The sequence below is a fragment of the Bombina bombina genome, chromosome 5 (genome assembly GCF_027579735.1).
Source record: "Bombina bombina isolate aBomBom1 chromosome 5, aBomBom1.pri, whole genome shotgun sequence".
Taxonomy (NCBI): domain Eukaryota; kingdom Metazoa; phylum Chordata; class Amphibia; order Anura; family Bombinatoridae; genus Bombina; species Bombina bombina.
The window spans coordinates 1,033,179,147-1,033,198,304 of record NC_069503.1 but is presented as its reverse complement, the minus strand read 5'-3'; the positions used below and the strand labels follow the sequence as shown (position 1 = coordinate 1,033,198,304).

The following is a 19,158-nucleotide window of genomic DNA, read 5'->3' as shown; positions in this document are numbered from 1 at the left end:
GCTTCTAGGCCTACCTAGGTAAACTTTTCAACAAATGAAACAAACAGAACCAAACAAATTAGATAATACAAAAAAATGTTTAAGTTGTTTAAAATTGTATACCCTATCTGAATCATGAAAGAAAACGTTTGTATTTTACGTCACTTTAAGTGTGCTTAACCCTTTTGCTGCTGAGATATTTTAACATATTGTTTTTTTTTTTTTTACTGTGATGTACCCACACAAACTATACCTTTTTTCAGCAGACCAATCAATTTTAGAAACTACCTTTAGTTTGCAAAAATATCATAATAAGGGAAAGTGCCACCATATGAAATGGACAAGCACAAACTACAAAAAACACTACACACATACAACAATCACATTGCACAAACACACACCACTAAAATATCACACACACACATATATACATATACATAAACACTAAACACACATATAAACCCCATAGACATCACATACAATAAACACAAACAACATAAATATGATACATTACACAAACACAGTGTATACACATAATAAATAAACACTACTCTCGCACTACACACCACACAAACACTACACACTGTACGCAAGCACCCACTACACAAAGCATTTTGGTTTAATTTTGCAGTTATAATTATTTTAAATTTTTGATTCAGGACTTAAACACACACACACAACACATGCACACATGCACACATGCACATACACACACAGATCTTTTTATATTTGAGAATAGGCATTAACATTCCAGTTTTTTCTTTTTCTTTGTTTTTTATAAACACAGAAAGCATAATCCAGAATTTTGCAAATTATAAAACATGGTTAATACATATGCACTCATGCACGCACACTCGCACAGACGCATACACACACACAGTAAACACTAAGGGCTATGTCTTCCTTTCTTTGTGTCTTTCTTTACTTTTATGTCTTAAATAAACACAGTCATGTCCGCACATACAGGATATTTACTTTTCATGATGTACAGGAAAATTACTTTTTCGTTACTAAAGTAACTCCAGTGCCATCTAACAGGGTCATCATCATAGCCCATTTTTATGATATAAGGTTTACTTTGCTTTAAATACATTGATGCAGTAAGGCCTTTGAAGTTGCAAGCTGTACCAGCAAATATAGCAACAGTGGCCTAAATGTGTGATTTCTTTACAAAATTGGTTAAGGGTAAAATTGCAGGTGAGTTTTAACTGACCTTCTGTTCACTATATTAAAAAAATGCATTTCCTTTAAGAAATGGTGCAACATTGTTTAAATTCACCAAGACTTCACATAGGGGAATATTTCTGCATACTCTAATAATTGGTCAGGGTTATTATCCTATCTTGCATCTGATCTGACATGATTTTTAAAGGGATATTAAACTCTCCTTCAGATACCTGCAGTGAAACCTATGTTTTAAAACTGTGGCATCAATGATTAAGGAGAGGTGCATGAAAAGTATTTAGTGTGTAATGTACACTTAAGTGCAAATCATGTACTTATATATATTTAACCCCTTTCTGCACCATCTTGGGAGAAGGTGGCACTGATTAGCTTCTCATCACATGCACTGTAGGTTATTATGTAGACCTCATTCTCTGCTGAGGCTATTGAGACTAGGACATACTGATCTAACATAACTTTTGCAGGGCCTCTACTCAGTGAAAATACTGCTCAGGGAATCCACAGCAATGAGAAAATACCCAACAAACATCTATATCAATAAGCCAGACACCATTTAAAGAGACAATATTATATCTTACAGATAATGACCAGCAGTATAGATTTCAAAGATCTCTGGTAAAGCTATCTGGCTGGAGTTTGTCCCTTTATCTTTTCCCCTCTTACCTTACTGTCTAATATGCAATCTCTTAAAGGTCAGATTTGGTGGAAGCAATTTATACTTGTTACAGGAGTAGACATTCATATCCACTGTCATTGTTTTAGCAAAACGATTATTCTTTTCCAGTTTCTTATCTGACCCCCCTGATAAGACTAATTAGGGAAAGATATGAATAAAGTCTGCCATTTCCAGTTGTTAGAATTTTCTGCGTGAATTTGCAGTAAAGCTGGAAAACATTTAAAAAAAAAAAAAAAAAACAATCAAACATATTGCAAAGTTTTTTTTACTATATATAATCAAACATATGATTATTAGAGTTTCAGCCTTAAAGGGGCATAAAACCCAAAAATGTCTTATGATTTAGGTAGAACATACAATGTTAAACAACTTTCTAATTAACTTCTATTATCAAATTTGCTTCATTCTCTTGGTATCATTTGTTGAAGGAGGAGCAATGCACTACTGGTTTCTAGCTGAACACATGAGTGAGCCAATGACAATAAGTATAAATATGCAACAACTAATCAGCAGATAGAACCTAGGTTATTTTCTTCTCCTGAGCTTACCTAGATAAACCTTTCAGAAAAGGATAACAAGAGAAGGAAGCAAATTAAATTATAGAAGTAAAGTAAAGTTGTTTAAAATTGTATGATCTTTCTGAATCATGAAAAAAAAAATTTGGGTTTCATGTCCCTTTAAGAACGCTGCTACTTAGCCTTTCCGCTACCTCAAGGGTTAAGGCTGTAACATTTTCTCCCCTTTAATGAGTTTTTAATGACCAATTTTACCTGTTGCAGTGAATTCAATAGTTTATAAGTAGCTTCTTTAATATTATCTTGTCATTTGAAATATATGTTTTTGTCTGTTTTATTCCCACATATACTGAAAATGTTAATAGTTATGTATTGGCTATATTTCAGCTATGTAAACATGACATTGCAAAATAATTTATACTCCTAGCGGGAAGTGTGAGATATTTGTAATAAAATATTTATTTTTAATTGCACTTGCTTTTGTGTAATCAAAGATAAGATAAGGAGGTCATTGTGCATAGAGAGAATAAAAAAAGATAAGGATGTCTACTCTCACTGCAAGCTCAGTCTATTTAGATTTAGGTTGTGGTTTCTACTAGCAAAAAAAAGCTATTTCATATAGAAAAATAATCATAAAGGAACAATTTCCATACATTTATTCTCTGCAGTTGGTATAACAAGTCTGCAGAAACACATTAAGATAAACACAATTCTACAGTACACTGTCCCTTTAAATCATCCTGATCAGATCCGATCAGGATGATTGACAAGTTCTGCTCTCGTGCAAATGGTTGTGTAACAGCAGGGGCCAGATGAACAAACAATTGCTTGTGAAATGTTAACTGCAAACAGCAGATGCTGCTTGCTCACTCGTCTTTCCATATTATGATCAATAAGATCCATGGGGGCCGATTTATAAAATGTCTGTCGGACATGATCCGCTCAGCGGATCATGTACGACAGACATCACTGAATGCCGACAGCATACGCTGTCATCATTTAACATTGCACAAGCAGTTCGGGTGGGTGTCAATCAACCCGATCAAATGAGATCAGGCGGATTGATGTCCGCAGCCTCAGAGGCAGCGGACCAGTTGAGGAGCAGCTGTCTTAATACCGCAGTTCTTAACTGCTGTTTCGTCCTTTGATAAGTCGGCCCCTTAGCCTTTTTTTTAATTGCATTATTATGTATGCTGTATAAATTCTTCCTTGACACTAGCAGATATAGAGGTAGACAAATAAAGGTTAGATGGTAGATATGTTCATTCGAGTACATCATTCTGTAACGGATCAAGACAAAGGTGGCACGAAGCCACATTTGGCTCTTTTCGGAGCCACATTTTTTTCTTATGTAAGTACAACACACTGGGATCTGGATTTGCAAATATCTCAGTGTGTTGTACTTTCCCAAGAATAAATCTGGCTTCAAAAAGAACTGAATGTGGCTTGCGTCTCCCTTCATCCTGATTTTTTACGGAACGATGCGCACAAATGCACATATCTAGTAGACAGACAGACATATGTATGTGTTCCTTTAGAATGCTATTTCTTGCATTTATATTTTATTTCCATTGTTTGTAATGTACTATTTATTTTTGTTCATTTTTTGCAGAAATTGACAAGGAAAGCTGCGGTGATCCGGGAACTCCTTTATATGGTATCAGAGAAGGAGATGGGTTTTCTAATGGTGATGTTCTCCGATTTGAATGTCAGTTTGGATTTGAACTAATAGGACAGAAAACTATTGCTTGTAAAGAAAATAATCAATGGTCTGCAAACATACCAATATGCATTTGTAAGTAAACTTTACTAATATGTTTCTTCTACAATATGTAGATGTTGTCAGATTTCAGGTCATCTGTGCCACTACATCTTTAGGCCTAGAGTACAAAAAAATACAGCGCTGTGGAGCGTTAACATTGTTCAATCACAATCCAAACCACTTCTATTTTTGTGCTGGTATTACAAGAAGTAATTTTTTTATTACATAAGCGAAAGTTCATTTGTCTTTCAGATAGAGTGTGTGCTAAATTCCTCACAAAATAGACTTCTATAGCAGTAAAATTAATGTAGAAAATTGCTCAAGCATGAAGACAATGGTGCACAAGCACTTGCATTCTTCATGTAGTTCTGTGCTAAATTTTATTGCAGTATTTTAGTTGGCCCTCAAGCACTAAGCCAATGGTCTGCTAAGCCGATGATGCACAAACACTGGAATTCTTCATTTAGTTCTGTGCTATTAATAACAATGGCTTATTTCAAGTCTTAAAAAGGGCTACATTTTACTGCAGTATTTCGGATTGCACTCGAGCAGAACACTTAATACGAGTAAAATGAGCATGCTAATAGTGCTGCCTTCACTATCCATTAAAAATATAGGGCTCGCTAAAAAAGTTGATACTGTGGTTACATATTTAAAAGTACATGAAGCCCAAAATGTTTATTTCATGATTCAGAGAGAACATGCAATTTTAAACAAGTTTCCAATTTACTTATTTTATCTAATTTACTTTGTTCACTTGGTATCCTTTGTTTAAAACAATACCTAATTAGATTCAGTAGCAGCAATGCATTAATGGGAGCTAGCTGCTGATTGGTGGCTACACATATATGCATCTTGTTATTGCCTCACCAATTTGTTCAGCTAGCTCCCAGTAGTGCATTGCTGCTCCAAGAGAAATTTGATAATATAACCAAATTGGATAGTTGCTTAAAATTGTATACACTGTGTCTGAATCATGAAATAAATAATTTGGTCTTTACATCTCTTTAACGATCCCCTAATAATACTAGAAGGTGCATTATACTTTGTGCAAGGTCGATCAAAAGATATTGCCCCTGCGTTATCAATTGTGCTCCACTTGTATTTTGCCGTTAGTGGTTAAATAATTATCAAACTATACAGACAACTTACACTATATCACATAAGGTAGAAAATATATGCTGTCAAATATTTTGTGCTCTGCTAAATCCTTTAATTATTATTTTGTGCTTGCATAAAAAATGTGTCTTGCAATATTAAAATAATATGATTAAATAATAACCATCAACTGATATTTGTACTGTTTATACCTAGTCTTATGATTAAGCTATTGATAGTATTTATGAATATAATTCTTATATTTGATATAATACTGTTTATTGTATTCTTAACAAATTGTCACAGTTCCCATTTATTTTGTACTGTGCACTTTTATATTGTCAATTAAAATGTTATTTATTTTAATGGCCATTCAAATCTAGAATATGAATCATGCATTATGCAGTCATATATTTTTTGCCATATTAAAAGGCAGATGTGAATGGCAATTATTTTGTGCAAAACATTGCCGTCTTGAAGGTTTGGAATGTTTTACTATTAATAATTTACAACTATAAAATGTGTTCTTGTCTTTCAAGCTATACAGATATATTAATAATAGTCATATTACTAAGTATATTTCAGGTTTATTTATTCCCAAGAAAATCTAAATATTATTTAAGTGCACATGTTGACAGAATTATATATAAAAAAAAAAATCATAGGCTCCATTTACTAAGACAAAATCATAAATCATCAACCTGTACTTCATCATCTGATATAACTAGGGTTACCACCCATCTGGTACTTTACTGACACGGCCGGCGTTCTGTCGGATTTTGCTCCCTCATCAGACTTTGATACCTTCATGAGTGCATGCTTAGAATTAAACAATCGCACTCAACATATGTTTGAAAATAATGCGTGGAGTGTGATTACGTAAAATTATATTTTACTATCTTATGAAAAGGCTGCCTGGCATAGCTTTTAAAGTAATTTCATATATCTTTGTTGCATCTCTCTAAGATGATCAATGGATCAGCCTTCTTTTAGCTTAAAATATGCTATTTTTTTTCAAAAAGTAACATTAAACTCAAAATGAATTCCCCAATAATATATTTAGTTAACCTTAGTGAAAGTACATTATTATGTACTTTCATTATTTATGTTGCCATTTTTTTCCGTAATTTACTTTTTAAAAATTATATTTTTTCAACTGCTCCCAGACCAGTAATAATTTTCTTTTGGATGTCATCCAAGGATTATAACTACTCCGTTGACCCACCTCATATCAAAATAATATACCACAATTTCTCCTAAACTTTGAATCAATTAAAAAAAAAAAAAGCTTAGTATAACTCATTATTTGTCTAAAAAATATTGTTTTCTTTTCTTTTTCAGTTCCTTGTCTATCTAATTTCACTGCACCAATGGGCACAGTTCTTTCACCTGACTATCCAGAGGGATATGGTAATAATCTAAATTGCATCTGGACTCTCATATCAGATCCAGGAAGTCGAATTCACCTGTCATTTAATGATTTTGATTTAGAGACTCAGTTTGATTTTCTCGCTATTAAAGATGGTGACTCAATAGATTCACCAATATTGGGAACTTTTACTGGAGCCGAGGTTCCTTCTCACCTCACAAGTAACAGTCATATAATACGTCTAGAATTTCAGGCGGATCATTCAATGTCTGGACGTGGATTCAACATCACATATAGTAGTAAGTGATTTTATCATGTATATATATATATATATATATATATATATATATATAACAGTTTCTATGTGCATTATTTAAAAAAGACATGTTACTCAACATAGATTATTCTTAATCTCTGATTAGAAAGAAAATATTGCGTAATTGGTTGGTGCTCAACAAATATCTGATAATAAAAATAATAATAATAATAATCTCTTCTTCCTATTTTCATCTGCACGGTGAAACAAACAGCCAATACATTTACTCAGAGCTGAATTCATAAATTACTGTGATCTTGTAGAGATCTGTATGTATACATGTCTGTACATACACATTTCAGATTTACAAGGGAATGCTCTCTCACTAGTCCTAGGATTTCAGTTCCCTATAAAATGTAATGTGGTTACTGGGGAAATTTTTGTTTATTTTTTTATAGAGAGATGTTCATTAGGTGTGTACTAGTCAGCCCTTTAACGTATTTGCTGCATTACCTTTGAGTGATGTAGCATATGAGTAACATACCCTTTTAAATAACTCAGAATAAGAATTTTTCAAATTCTTGTTTAACTTTCTCTCTTCTGACAGTACATTGATGTGAGAGTTTTGATCACATATCTGGTGCATGCTGCTTTTGAGGCAGGTTTTCACATGTGAGTCTGCTTCTCGCAATATTAGAAGCAGCGGTCACCAGACCACTACTTCTTACACTCTCAGCTGCCTCTGAGTTTAGTGACAGAAATCACCCCGAACACGCTCACTCAGGGTGAATGACATGCCCTTCTCTTGAGTGACTGGGTGTGCGAGAGTGTAATGATTCATCTGAGTAGCGGACATATATGGTGCTTTAAGTCTTCCGTTTTTCAATCGACACATTTGACATATGTATCTCCTTTGTTAGGAACTTATATTAAGATGTATGTTTGTTTCTTCTCCACACTCCTTGTTACTTAATTCCTTTTATTAAAGCATAAACTATTAACTGAAAAAAATGATGTCAAAGTATAAGCTATCTGCAAATGTTAGCTTAACTATGCAGTTGGGAAAAATGAGCCCCTTTATGGTGATATCAAAATCCTGGTATATAGTAGAATCAAAGAATGGGTGGATGTGTAAGGTGGGTTGACTTGAAAGCTGCACTTTGAATAAATTGTTCCTTAAGTAGGTGATGGTCTCAGTAATACTGGCAAACTATTTTATCACACATAGTGGTTTAGAACATAGTGAGACTGCACACCTGTCACAGTCCCATCGTGTGGCAAAATATATTGTATCTTTTCCTGGACTAGGTCTGGCTCCTATATCAGATTTCCTACTGTCCTCTGTTATCCTCCTTATATATTTTATTCCAGCTGCAGTCAAATCAACATTGTGCCATAAAGCATTTAATTTAGTTCCCATATGTGAATATGTGGATTCTCATATCAGCATATATTTGTGTGTATGCATTAAATTTGTGTGTGTGTGCACATGCTTGTGTGCGGGTTTATAATAACATTGATTGTTTGTTAATCTTAAATTTTTTACCAACGGAGAAACTCACTGTGTAAGACTTTGAAAACCACTGGTGTAGACAAACAGGATAAACAGTAATGAGAGCATATCTATCATTGATCAAACTTTAATGACAAAACATGTCTTGGTATCGAAGGTAAATGTTTAAGTTAGTTTCTAATGTTTAACCTGTTTACTGGACAGAATAGTAGAATAATAAATAATACATGCTAGTAGTAAGAGAGCTAAGTGAATTAGATAATGCAAGTAAAGTGTAAAGGTGTATAAAATAGTTTGCTCTATTTGAATCATGAAGGAAAATGTTGGGTTTCATGTCACTTTAGGAATTGATTTTAACAAATCTGCCCCTAACCAAATAGAGAGACAATCAAATCTATCCTAGACAAAACATTGACTGTCCAGTCATCTAAAGTCAGTCAGACACTGCTACTTGAACCCAGGTTTAAATGAGATTAAAAAGAAAAAGATTTTTAGAGCCAAACCAATTCGACCCCAGTTTTGAAACAGCTGAAACGCCAGTCTAACTTTTTGTTTTTGTTAATAAAATATTGCACTAAGTCAATACAAATCTGGCTAAAAATCTGTAGGTTTAGGGCTAGATTACAAGTGGGGTGCTATAGTTAGTGTGAGGGGCGATAAGCAATATCGCAACCAAGCTAACTTGCATGCGTATTACAAGTTAAAAATAAATGAGTTGGCTAGAGCACAAACTAAATTAGTGTAAGGGTTAAAAAATGTGCACCAAACACAACATAAATACATTAAAATAAAAACATATTTGAAAAGTACGGGCTGTAAAGTATATATATGTCTAAATATGTGTATGTGTGTTTATATTATATGTGTGTATATATTATATATAGTGCTTAGTCTGATGAAAGGGTGAGATCCCCGAAATGTTACTGTTTAATTTGTGTGCCAATAAAGCACCTTTGCACAAATCCAGTGAGTGCATGCCATTTATGGACTGTAAAATTGCTTGCCTGCACCCTGGTAGCTGGTTTTGAAGGTGGGAGTGCTCTCTGTATATATATATATATATATATATATATACATACATATATATACATGTACATATAAACACATAAACACACATTGCATATATATACATATATACTAACACACACACACACACACACACATATATATATATATATATATATATATATATATATATATATATATACACACACTTTCTAACCCTTTCTACTCAAATATCTTAAAACTTGAAAAAATATTTTTAATCAATTTTAATATTTTATAATGGTTTGACTGTGTATTTAATGTAAATATTTCACATTCCAATGTTTTTCACATAGTGGAAAATGTTCTTTGTATTTTAAAATATATATTCCTATATATATCTGCATATATCTATACCTGTATATATTCATATATTTATACAGGTATAGATATATATTTTACAAAAAAAACTGATCAGATATTGTAATATGTTTGCTAACCTAAGCTTTCTTTTAGTGGTGTCTGCACTCGAGCAAAAACTTATTTAGCACTCCACTCGTAATCTACCCCATAAGGTATAACCAATACCACTGTAAACAGTAGCATTCTTTGTTTTGCCAGCGCTGTACATTAATATAGATTATTTAAATTAACTGCAAAGATTATAATAATTGTGTAATAGCAGGAAACACAGTAAAGGCCTGCAGTGTGTGTTATGTCAGAAATCTTTTGCAAACATATTTACATGTCCCTAAATTCCTTTTTTTTGTTCTAAACAATGTTGTCTTTCATATCTCTGTGTTTATTTATACCACTATATGTATATAGTGTAAATGTATTATTATTCTGTGCTGGAATAATTGTGCATATAACATGTAATTAGGATATCATATGTATTTATTTGCAATCAATGGATATTTTAAGAGCTGGGCCAGTTTTCTCTCTGTACCTGTGTAAACCCTCCTGATTGCAATCTAGTTTTAAAAACCACCCCTACACAGGTGTTACAAAATGGGCTGGCATATAAGATAACATTTCTTACTGAAAAATAAATTCAAGAGAAGGAAGGAATACACTGAAAATAGCATGACAGTAAAGAGGTGATTTTAATTTCTGCTTTGTTAACTACAATCAATCTCGTGTCAAATATGACGCGGGATTCCAGCGTACTATCAGTTGACGCTTTGATAAATATTCCCCCAGATCTCTAACTATGGCAATTTAAGATCCCTGTTAAGTGAAATGAAACCGGAGATTAGGAAATTGGTATCACTTCCTAAAGCCAATTTATCGGATCAACATTTATTATTATTATTATTAATTATTATTATTATTATTATTATTATTATTATCTTTATATTTGTTGTGCACTGCAGGCTTACATATTATTTTTGTGGGTTACGTTAAGAGAGAACCGATGCTGAGTTTATAGAATTAAGGGCATTGACCTGAAAAAGTTTGGGAACCACTGCTTGACAGTCTTTTTATAGTGGATACTTTATCAGTGATGTCATAGGGGCCTATCTATCAAGCTCCGTATGGAGCTTGAGGGCCCATGTTTCAGGCTCGCCAGCAGGCTCGCCAGAAACACCAGCTATGAAGCAGCGGTCTAAAGACCGCTGCTCCATAACCCTGTCCGCCTGCTCTGATGAGGCGGACAGGAATCACCGGAATTCAACCCGATCGAGTACGATCGGGTTGATTGACGCCCCCTGCTGGTGGCCCATTAGCCGAAATTCTGCAGGGGGCGGCGTTGCACCAGCAGCTCTTGTGAGCTGCTGGTGCAATGCTGAATATGGAGAGCGTATTGCTCTCCGCATTCAGCGAGGTCTTGCGGATCTGATCCGCACTGTCGGATCAGGTCCACAAGACCTATGATAAATAGGCCTCATTGAGTTATCATCAATCTCTACCAACTATTCAACTGTTTTAAGTAATTAGTCATCATCTTTTCTCTTCTAATTTTGCTCTTCTTCTTTTCTAAACTTTGTTTTCTTTTTTTCTGTCTCTGCCTCTCACTGTCTAATCACTCACATTTTCCAATATTATATTCCTTAGTCTCATTGTTCCATTTTTTTATTTTCACATTTCTCTCATTTAAAATTGAGTTATTATTTAATGTCATTTAATTCAATGTTGTAAAATTAAAGAAATGTTATTATTTGGTATTTCAAATATAATTGTTTAACAGCAGAGACTGCAGCTGGGGGCAGAAGGCACCTGTCTTCATATAGTAAGGGAGCATTGATTATGCTCTCTTACCATATGAAGGCAGATCACCGATACATACAATGACACATTTGGGTGGGAAGGAGGGAGACGGGTGGGTAGTCTTTCACAGGATGGGGGAGGAAGGGGAGGGTTTTCAATCCTACAGAAACCTTTTTGGTAGGGGAAAGGAGGGACAATTAGAGGGGGCAGTGAGTCAATACACTGTGATCGCTTAAAGGGGGAGGTCCGGAGGGTGAGGGGGGATCCCTACACTACAGAAAAATAAAATAATAAATAAACTAACAAAAAAACACACAAACTCTCCCCCAGACTGCACACTGACATACTGCCAGTAACAATGATGGCAGTGCAGTAGGAGGGGGGAAAGGAGAGAAAGGATCCCTACTACAGAAAATAAATAAAAAAACAAATAAAACTGCATACTTAACTGCATACTGGAAGACTGTTTGCCATTACCTAAGATGGTGGAAGATGATAGTGACCAGTGGGATGGGGGAAGGAAGAGAGATAATTAAGAGGGATCAGGGAGGTTGTAGGTGTCATGCCGGAGTGCAAATCCCTGCCCTACAATATGTTTTGCCCTTGGTGAATAGCTGCAATTAACTGTCTTCTAATTACCAAAAGTCAATGGCAAAGCCATGTATGTCTGCTATTTCTGAGCAAAGGGGGTCCTAGAGAAACTTTTACAACCATTTGTCTTATAATTGCAGTAGTTGTGTGTAATTAATTTGAAGGTCAAATAGTGGCATGAAATATACCAAAATAGGCCTAGATCAATACCTTGGGTTGAGTGTTCTAGTTTAAATATATATTGTTTTGGGGTCAATTTTGTGAATTTGGGCAGTTCTTCTATACCAAATGATTGTTACCACATTGCATAATTTTAGACATAGCTGCAAATAAAGACCTTGAAATGATTAATAATTAAATATGTTTGGTGTTAGTTAATCCGAGAATGCCAATGAACACATTTTAAGATATTTTTTTTAAAGTAGGTTTTTGTGGAATGTGCTAATCTTTATATAATTTTTTTTCTTGTGATAATTTGACAATGATTTCTTAATTCTTAAAAATAAATAGTTAGTTGGAACTATCACACACTGAAAGCTTTTCTTAATTAGTTTTATAGGTAAATAAAAAATCAAAGGGTTTATTTCTGTGTAAACTAAGTGATAGAGTAAAATGCAAAAAATGATCCTGTTCATTGGGCAAGTTTTTCTCTTTAATCCCCTTAGCGAAGGGGTTAATGTCATCCACAAGATAGCATTCAAATTTTGTGCTAGCTCACATTATGTTTGCAAAATGAGTAATTGCTTCTGCTACGACTAAGACCATGCAATTAATAACAATATAAATTTAGAGACTTTTCAAAGTGACACTAGTGGCGGATGCTGTCACTAATAAGTTCTCAAAGTGTAATTGTGTAGCATTAACATTGAATTCTCTGTGACATATGTCACACCAGCTTGATACATAAAACTGCTGTTTAGCCTGTAGGGATTTTCCTTTACAATGTTAAATATTCCTCTTTGATTGAAGTTCAGATATAACGCATGACTTACAGATGTGCCTTATTTTACCTAGATGCAGAAACATTTCTATAGGCGTCATCATGGGGTACCTGCAACTAATTACACTTGTGACAAAATACAACTAAAATCTGTCATGTAACAAAAGTTTGAGTGTGTACATTTATTTTTAGATTATTCTGCTTTAAATTACCTGTAGCTTATTAAATGACATATTTGTACAAACACAACTCAAAAGACAGAACATTGCCATATCTGGTATCTGAATTCTGTAGACCCTTAAAAGTTTTTATACTACATATATATATATATATATATATATATATATATATATAAAGAGAGAGAGAGACAGAGAGAGAGAAAGAGAGAGAGAAAGAGAGAGAGAGAGAGAGAGAGAGATAGAAGAGTATTGTAGTATTGAAATGACCAGAGAGTGCAAGCCTGTGTTTATTAATATATATATATGTAGATAGATAATAGATAGAGAGAGAGATGATAGATAGATAGATAGATAGATATATAGATAGGTAGGTAGGTAGGTAGGTAGACTGCATATTAAATATTGAGCATGCTATGAATTATTTTTATTTTGTATTACATCAGTGTAAATGTATGTTATAACCAATAGGAAAATCACATTGAAAACCTAGACGGCTAGATTTAGAGTTTTGTCGGTAACGACCCGCGTAGCTAACGCTGGCTTTTTTCTGTCCGCACCTTTAAAATAACTCTGGTATTGAGAGTCCACAGAATGGCTGCGTTAGGCTCCGAAAAAGGAGCGTAGAGCATATTTAATGCAACTTCAACTCTCGATACCAGAGTTGCTTACGGAAGCGGCCAGCTTCAAAAACGTGCTTGTGCACGATTCCCCCATAGGAAACAATGGGGCTGTTAGAGCTGAAAAAAAACCTAACACCTGCAAAAAAGCCGCGTTCAGCTCCTAACGCAGCCCCATTGTTTCCTATGGGGAAACACTTCCTACGTCTGCACCTAACACTCTAACATGTACCCCGAGTCTAAACACCCCTAACCTTACACTTATTAACCCCTAATCTGCCGCCCCCGCTATCGCTGACCCCGGCATATTATTATTAACCCCTAATCTGCCGCTCCATAAACCGCTGCTACTTACATTATCCCTATGTACCCCTAATCTGCTGTCCCTAACACCGCCGACCCCTATATTATATGTATTAACCCCTAATCTGCCCCCCACAACGTCGCCTCCACCTGCCTACACTTATTAACCCCTAATCTGCCGACCGGACCGCACCGCTATTATAATAAAGTTATTAACCCCTAATCCGCCTCACTAACCCTATAATAAATAGTATTAACCCCTAATCTGCCCTCCCTAACATCGCCGACACCTAACTTCAAACATTAACCCCTAATCTGCCGACTGGAGCTCACCGCTATTCTAATAAATGTATTAACCCCTAAAGCTAAGTCTAATCCTAACACTAACACCCCCCTAAATTAAATATAATTTTAATCTAACGAAATGAATTAACTCTTATTAAATAAATTATTCCTATTTAAAGCTAAATACTTACCTGTAAAATAAATCCTAATATAGCTACAATATAAATTATAATTATATTATAGCTATTTTAGGATTTATATTTATTTTACAGGTAACTTTGTATTTATTTTAACCAGGTACAATAGCTATTAAATAGTTAAGAACTATTTAATAGCTAAAATAGTTAAAATAATTACAAATTTACCTGTAAAATAAATCCTAACCTAAGTTACAATTAAACCTAACACTACACTATCAATAAATAAATTAAATTAAATACCTATAATTATCTACAATTAAACCTAACACTACACTATCAATAAATAAATTAAATACAATTCCTACAAATAAATACAATTAAATAAACTAACTAAAGTACAAAAAATAAAAAAGAGCTAAGTTACAAAAAATAAAAAAATATTTACAAACATTAGAAAAATATTACAACAATTTTAAACTAATTACACCTACTCTAAGCCCCCTAATAAAATAACAAAGCCCCCCAAAATAAAAAAATGCCCTACCCTATTCTAAATTACAAAAGTTCAAAGCTCTTTTACCTTACCAGCCCTGAACAGGGCCCTTTGCGGGGTATGCCCCAAGAAATTCAGCTCTTTTGCCTGTAAAAAAAAACATACAATACCCCCCCCAACATTACAACCCACCACCCACATGCCCCTAATCTAACCCAAACCCCCCTTAAATAAACCTAACACTAAGCCCCTGAAGATCTTCCTACCTTATCTTCACCATACCAGGTTCACCGATCAATCCAAAAGAGCTCCTCCGATGTCCTGATCAACGCCCAAGCAGGGGGCTGAAGAGGTCCATGATCCGGCTGAAGTAATCATCCAAGCGGGAGCTGAAGAGGCCCATGATCCGGCTGAAGTCATCATCCAAGCGGGAGCTGAAGAGGTCCATGATCCGGCTGAAGTCATCATCCAAGCGGGAGCTGAAGAGGTCCATGATCCGGCTGAAGTCTTCTATCAACGGCATCTTCAATCTTCTTTCTTCCGGATCCATCTTGCAGACCTCCGACGCGGAACATCCTGCTGGCCCGACGGACTACCGACGAATGAAGGCTCCTTTAAGGGACGTCATCCAAGATGGCGTCCCTCGAATTCCGATTGGCTGATAGGATTCTATCAGCCAATCGGAATTAAGGTAGGAAAATTCTGATTGGCTGATGGAATCAGCCAATCAGAATCAAGTTCAATCCGATTGGCTGATCCGATCAGCCAATCAGATTGAGCTTGCATTCTATTGGCTGTTCCGATCAGCCAATAGAATGCGAGCATAATCTGATTGGCTGATCGGATCGGCCAATCGGATTGAACTTGATTCTGATTGGCTGATTCCATCAGCCAATCAGAATTTTCCTACCTTAATTCCGATTGGCTGATAGAATCCTATCAGCCAATCGGAATTTGAGGGACGCCATCTTGGATGACGTCCCTTAAAGGAGCCTTCATTCGTCGGTAGTCCGTCGGGCCAGCAAGATGTTCCGCGTCGGAGGTCTGCAAGATGGATCCGGAAGAAAGAAGATTGAAGATGCCGTTGATAGAAGACTTCAGCCGGATCATGGACCTCTTCAGCTCCCGCTTGGATGATGACTTCAGCCGGATCATGGACCTCTTCAGCTCCCGCTTGGATGATGACTTCAACCGGATCATGGACCTCTTCAGCTCCCGCTTGGATGATTACTTCAGCCGGATCATGGACCTCTTCAGCCCCCTGCTTGGGCTTGGATCAGGACATCGGAGGAGCTCTTCTGGATCGATCGGTGAACCTGGTATGGTGAAGATAAGGTAGGAAGATCTTCAGGGGCTTAGTGTTAGGTTTATTTAAGGGGGGTTTGGGTTAGATTAGGGGTATGTGGGTGGTGGGTTTTAATGTTGGGGGGGGTATTGTATGTTTTTTTTTACAGGCAAAAGAGCTGAACTTCTTTGGGGCATGCCCCGCAAAGGGCCCTGTTCAGGGCTGGTAAGGTAAAAGAGCTTTGAACTTTAGTAATTTTGAATAGGGTAGGGCATTTTTTTATTTTGGGGGGCTTTGTTATTTTATTAGGGGGCTTAGAGTAGGTGTAATTAGTTTAAAATTGTTGTAATATTTTTCTGATGTTTGTAAATATTTTTTTATTTTTTGTAACTTAGTTCTTTTTTATTTTTTGTACTTTAGTTAGTTTATTTCATTGTATTTATTTGTAGATATTGTATTTAATTAATGTATTGATAGTGTAGTGTTAGGTTTAATTGTAGGTAATTGTAGGTATTTTATTTAATTTATTTATTGATAGTATAGTGTTAGGTTTAATTGTAACTTAGGTTAGGATTTATTTTACAGGTAATTTTGTAATTATTTTAAGTATTTTAGCTATTAAATAGTTCTTAACTATTTAATAGCTATTGTACCTGGTTAAAATAAATACAAAGTTACCTGTAAAATAAATATTAATCCTAAAATAGCTATAATATAATTATTATTTATATTGTAGCTATATTAGGGTTTATTTTACAGGTAAGTATTTAGCTTTAAATAGGAATAATTTATTTAATAAGAGTTAATTTATTTCGTTAGATTTAAATTATATTTAACTTAGGGGGGTGTTAGTGTTAAGGTTAGACTTAGCTTTAGGGGTTAATCCATTTATTAGAATAGCGGCGAGATTCGGTCGGCAGATTAGGGGTTAATAATTGAAGTTAGGTGTCGGCGATGTTAGGGAGGGCAGATTAGGGGTTAATACTATTTATTATAGGGTTATTGAGGCGGGAGTGAGGTTGATTAGGGGTTAATAACTTTATAATAGTAGCGGTGAGATCCGCTCGGCAGATTAGGGGTTAATAAGTGTAGGCAGGTGGAGGCGACGTTGAGGGGGGCAGATTAGGGGTAATAAATATAATATAGGGGTCGGCGGTGTTAGGGGCAGCAGATTAGGGGTACATAGCTATAATGTAGGTGGCGGCTCTTTGCGGTCGGCAGATTAGGGGTTAATTATTGTAGGTAGCTGGTGGCGACGTTGTGGGGGGCAGGTTAGGGGTTAATAAATATAATATAGGGGTCGGCGGTGTTAGGGGCAGCAGATTAGGGGTACATAAGTATAACGTAGGTGGCGGTCGGCAGATTAGGGGTTAAAAAAATTTAATCGAGTGGCGGCGATGTGGGGGGACCTCGGTTTAGGGGTACATAGGTATTTTATGGGTGTTAGTGTACTTTAGAGCACAGTAGTTAAGAGCTTTATAAACCGGGGTTAGCCCAGAAAGCTCTTAACTACTGACTTTTTTCTGCGGCTGGAGTTTTGTCGTTAGAATTCTAACGCTCACTTCAGACACGACTCTAAATACCGGAGTTAGAAAGATCCCATTGAAAAGATAGGATACGCAATTGACGTAAGGGGATCTGCGGTATGGAAAAGTCGCCGCTGAAAAGTGAGCGTTAGACCCTTTTTTGACTGACTCCAAATACCGGCGGTAGCCTAAAACCAGCGTTAGGAGCCTCTAACGCTGGTTTTCACGGCTACCGCCAAACTCCAAATCTAGGCCAGAGATTTTTAGCTTACTGGCTGATAAAGTCTACAAAGTAAATTCTTAATTCACTACTGTTTCTATACATACTTCAAGATGCTTTTCAACATTTAAAACAATATTCTATTTCCATTCTATATGCTTTATGAGGGGACATGGTCATACATGTTTCTGAGTGAATAAATAATGGATCATTTGTTTTAGGTCCTTAAAGGGACATGAAACCCAATATTTCTTTATATCTATATGTGGAACAGAAGAGGGAAGGGCTCAAAGCAAAAGAGACCTTCCTGGTGTAGTATGTAAAGTGAACTTAAAGATGATCTAATGAATAAAGCCAAATGAACACTCACATGTTCAACTATGACTATTCATGTATACAATTTGATGCTTTATTAATTCCAACAATTGATAATGTTTATTTTCAATTTGTGTGAGAGCCCTCCTTTTCTACAATTATATATATATATATATATATATATATATATATATATATATATATATATATATATATATATATATATATATATATTAAACACAGAAAAAATCCAGTATGAGTGGGAGGGAGAGAGGTATAGCCTAATCTCAAAACATCAAAAGAGACCTTCCTGTTGTAGTATGTAAGGTGAACTTAAAGATGATCTAAAGAATAAAGCCAAATGAACACTCACGTGTTTCCACCTCAACTCCTATGAGGTATGGATAAGACACTGTGTGGCAGACAGTCACTGTAAAATGCAGCATGATCCTCCTCCTTTCCAGCATGTGTTCCCCTCCTCATATCCAGTCCTTAGCTCGTTAGCAGAAGATAAACCACTTCGAAAGGGGGATAGGCAAAAGTGCCTGCACACCAGCTTTTAACAAATTTTGACAGTAGTGCTACAGAAAATTTCTAAATCCTCCAATGACTTTGGAGCATTGTTTGATCACAGTTTTTATATATAAGGGGGTATTGCCTATCCCCCTTTCAAAGCTGTTTATCTTCTGCTGGCAAGGTGAGGACTGGATCTGAGG

At 35.4% G+C, this 19,158-nt stretch overlaps 1 protein-coding gene across 1 annotated transcript in view; it reads left to right on the top strand.

The window, feature by feature from the left end:
• CSMD3 (CUB and Sushi multiple domains 3) overlaps positions 1-19,158 on the top strand; it is a 1,747,434-nt gene that overhangs the window by 866,206 nt on the left and 862,070 nt on the right. The window contains 2 exon segments of the mRNA XM_053715303.1: positions 3,968-4,150; positions 6,557-6,883. Of these exon segments, the coding sequence (XP_053571278.1) occupies positions 3,968-4,150; positions 6,557-6,883 (510 nt within the window).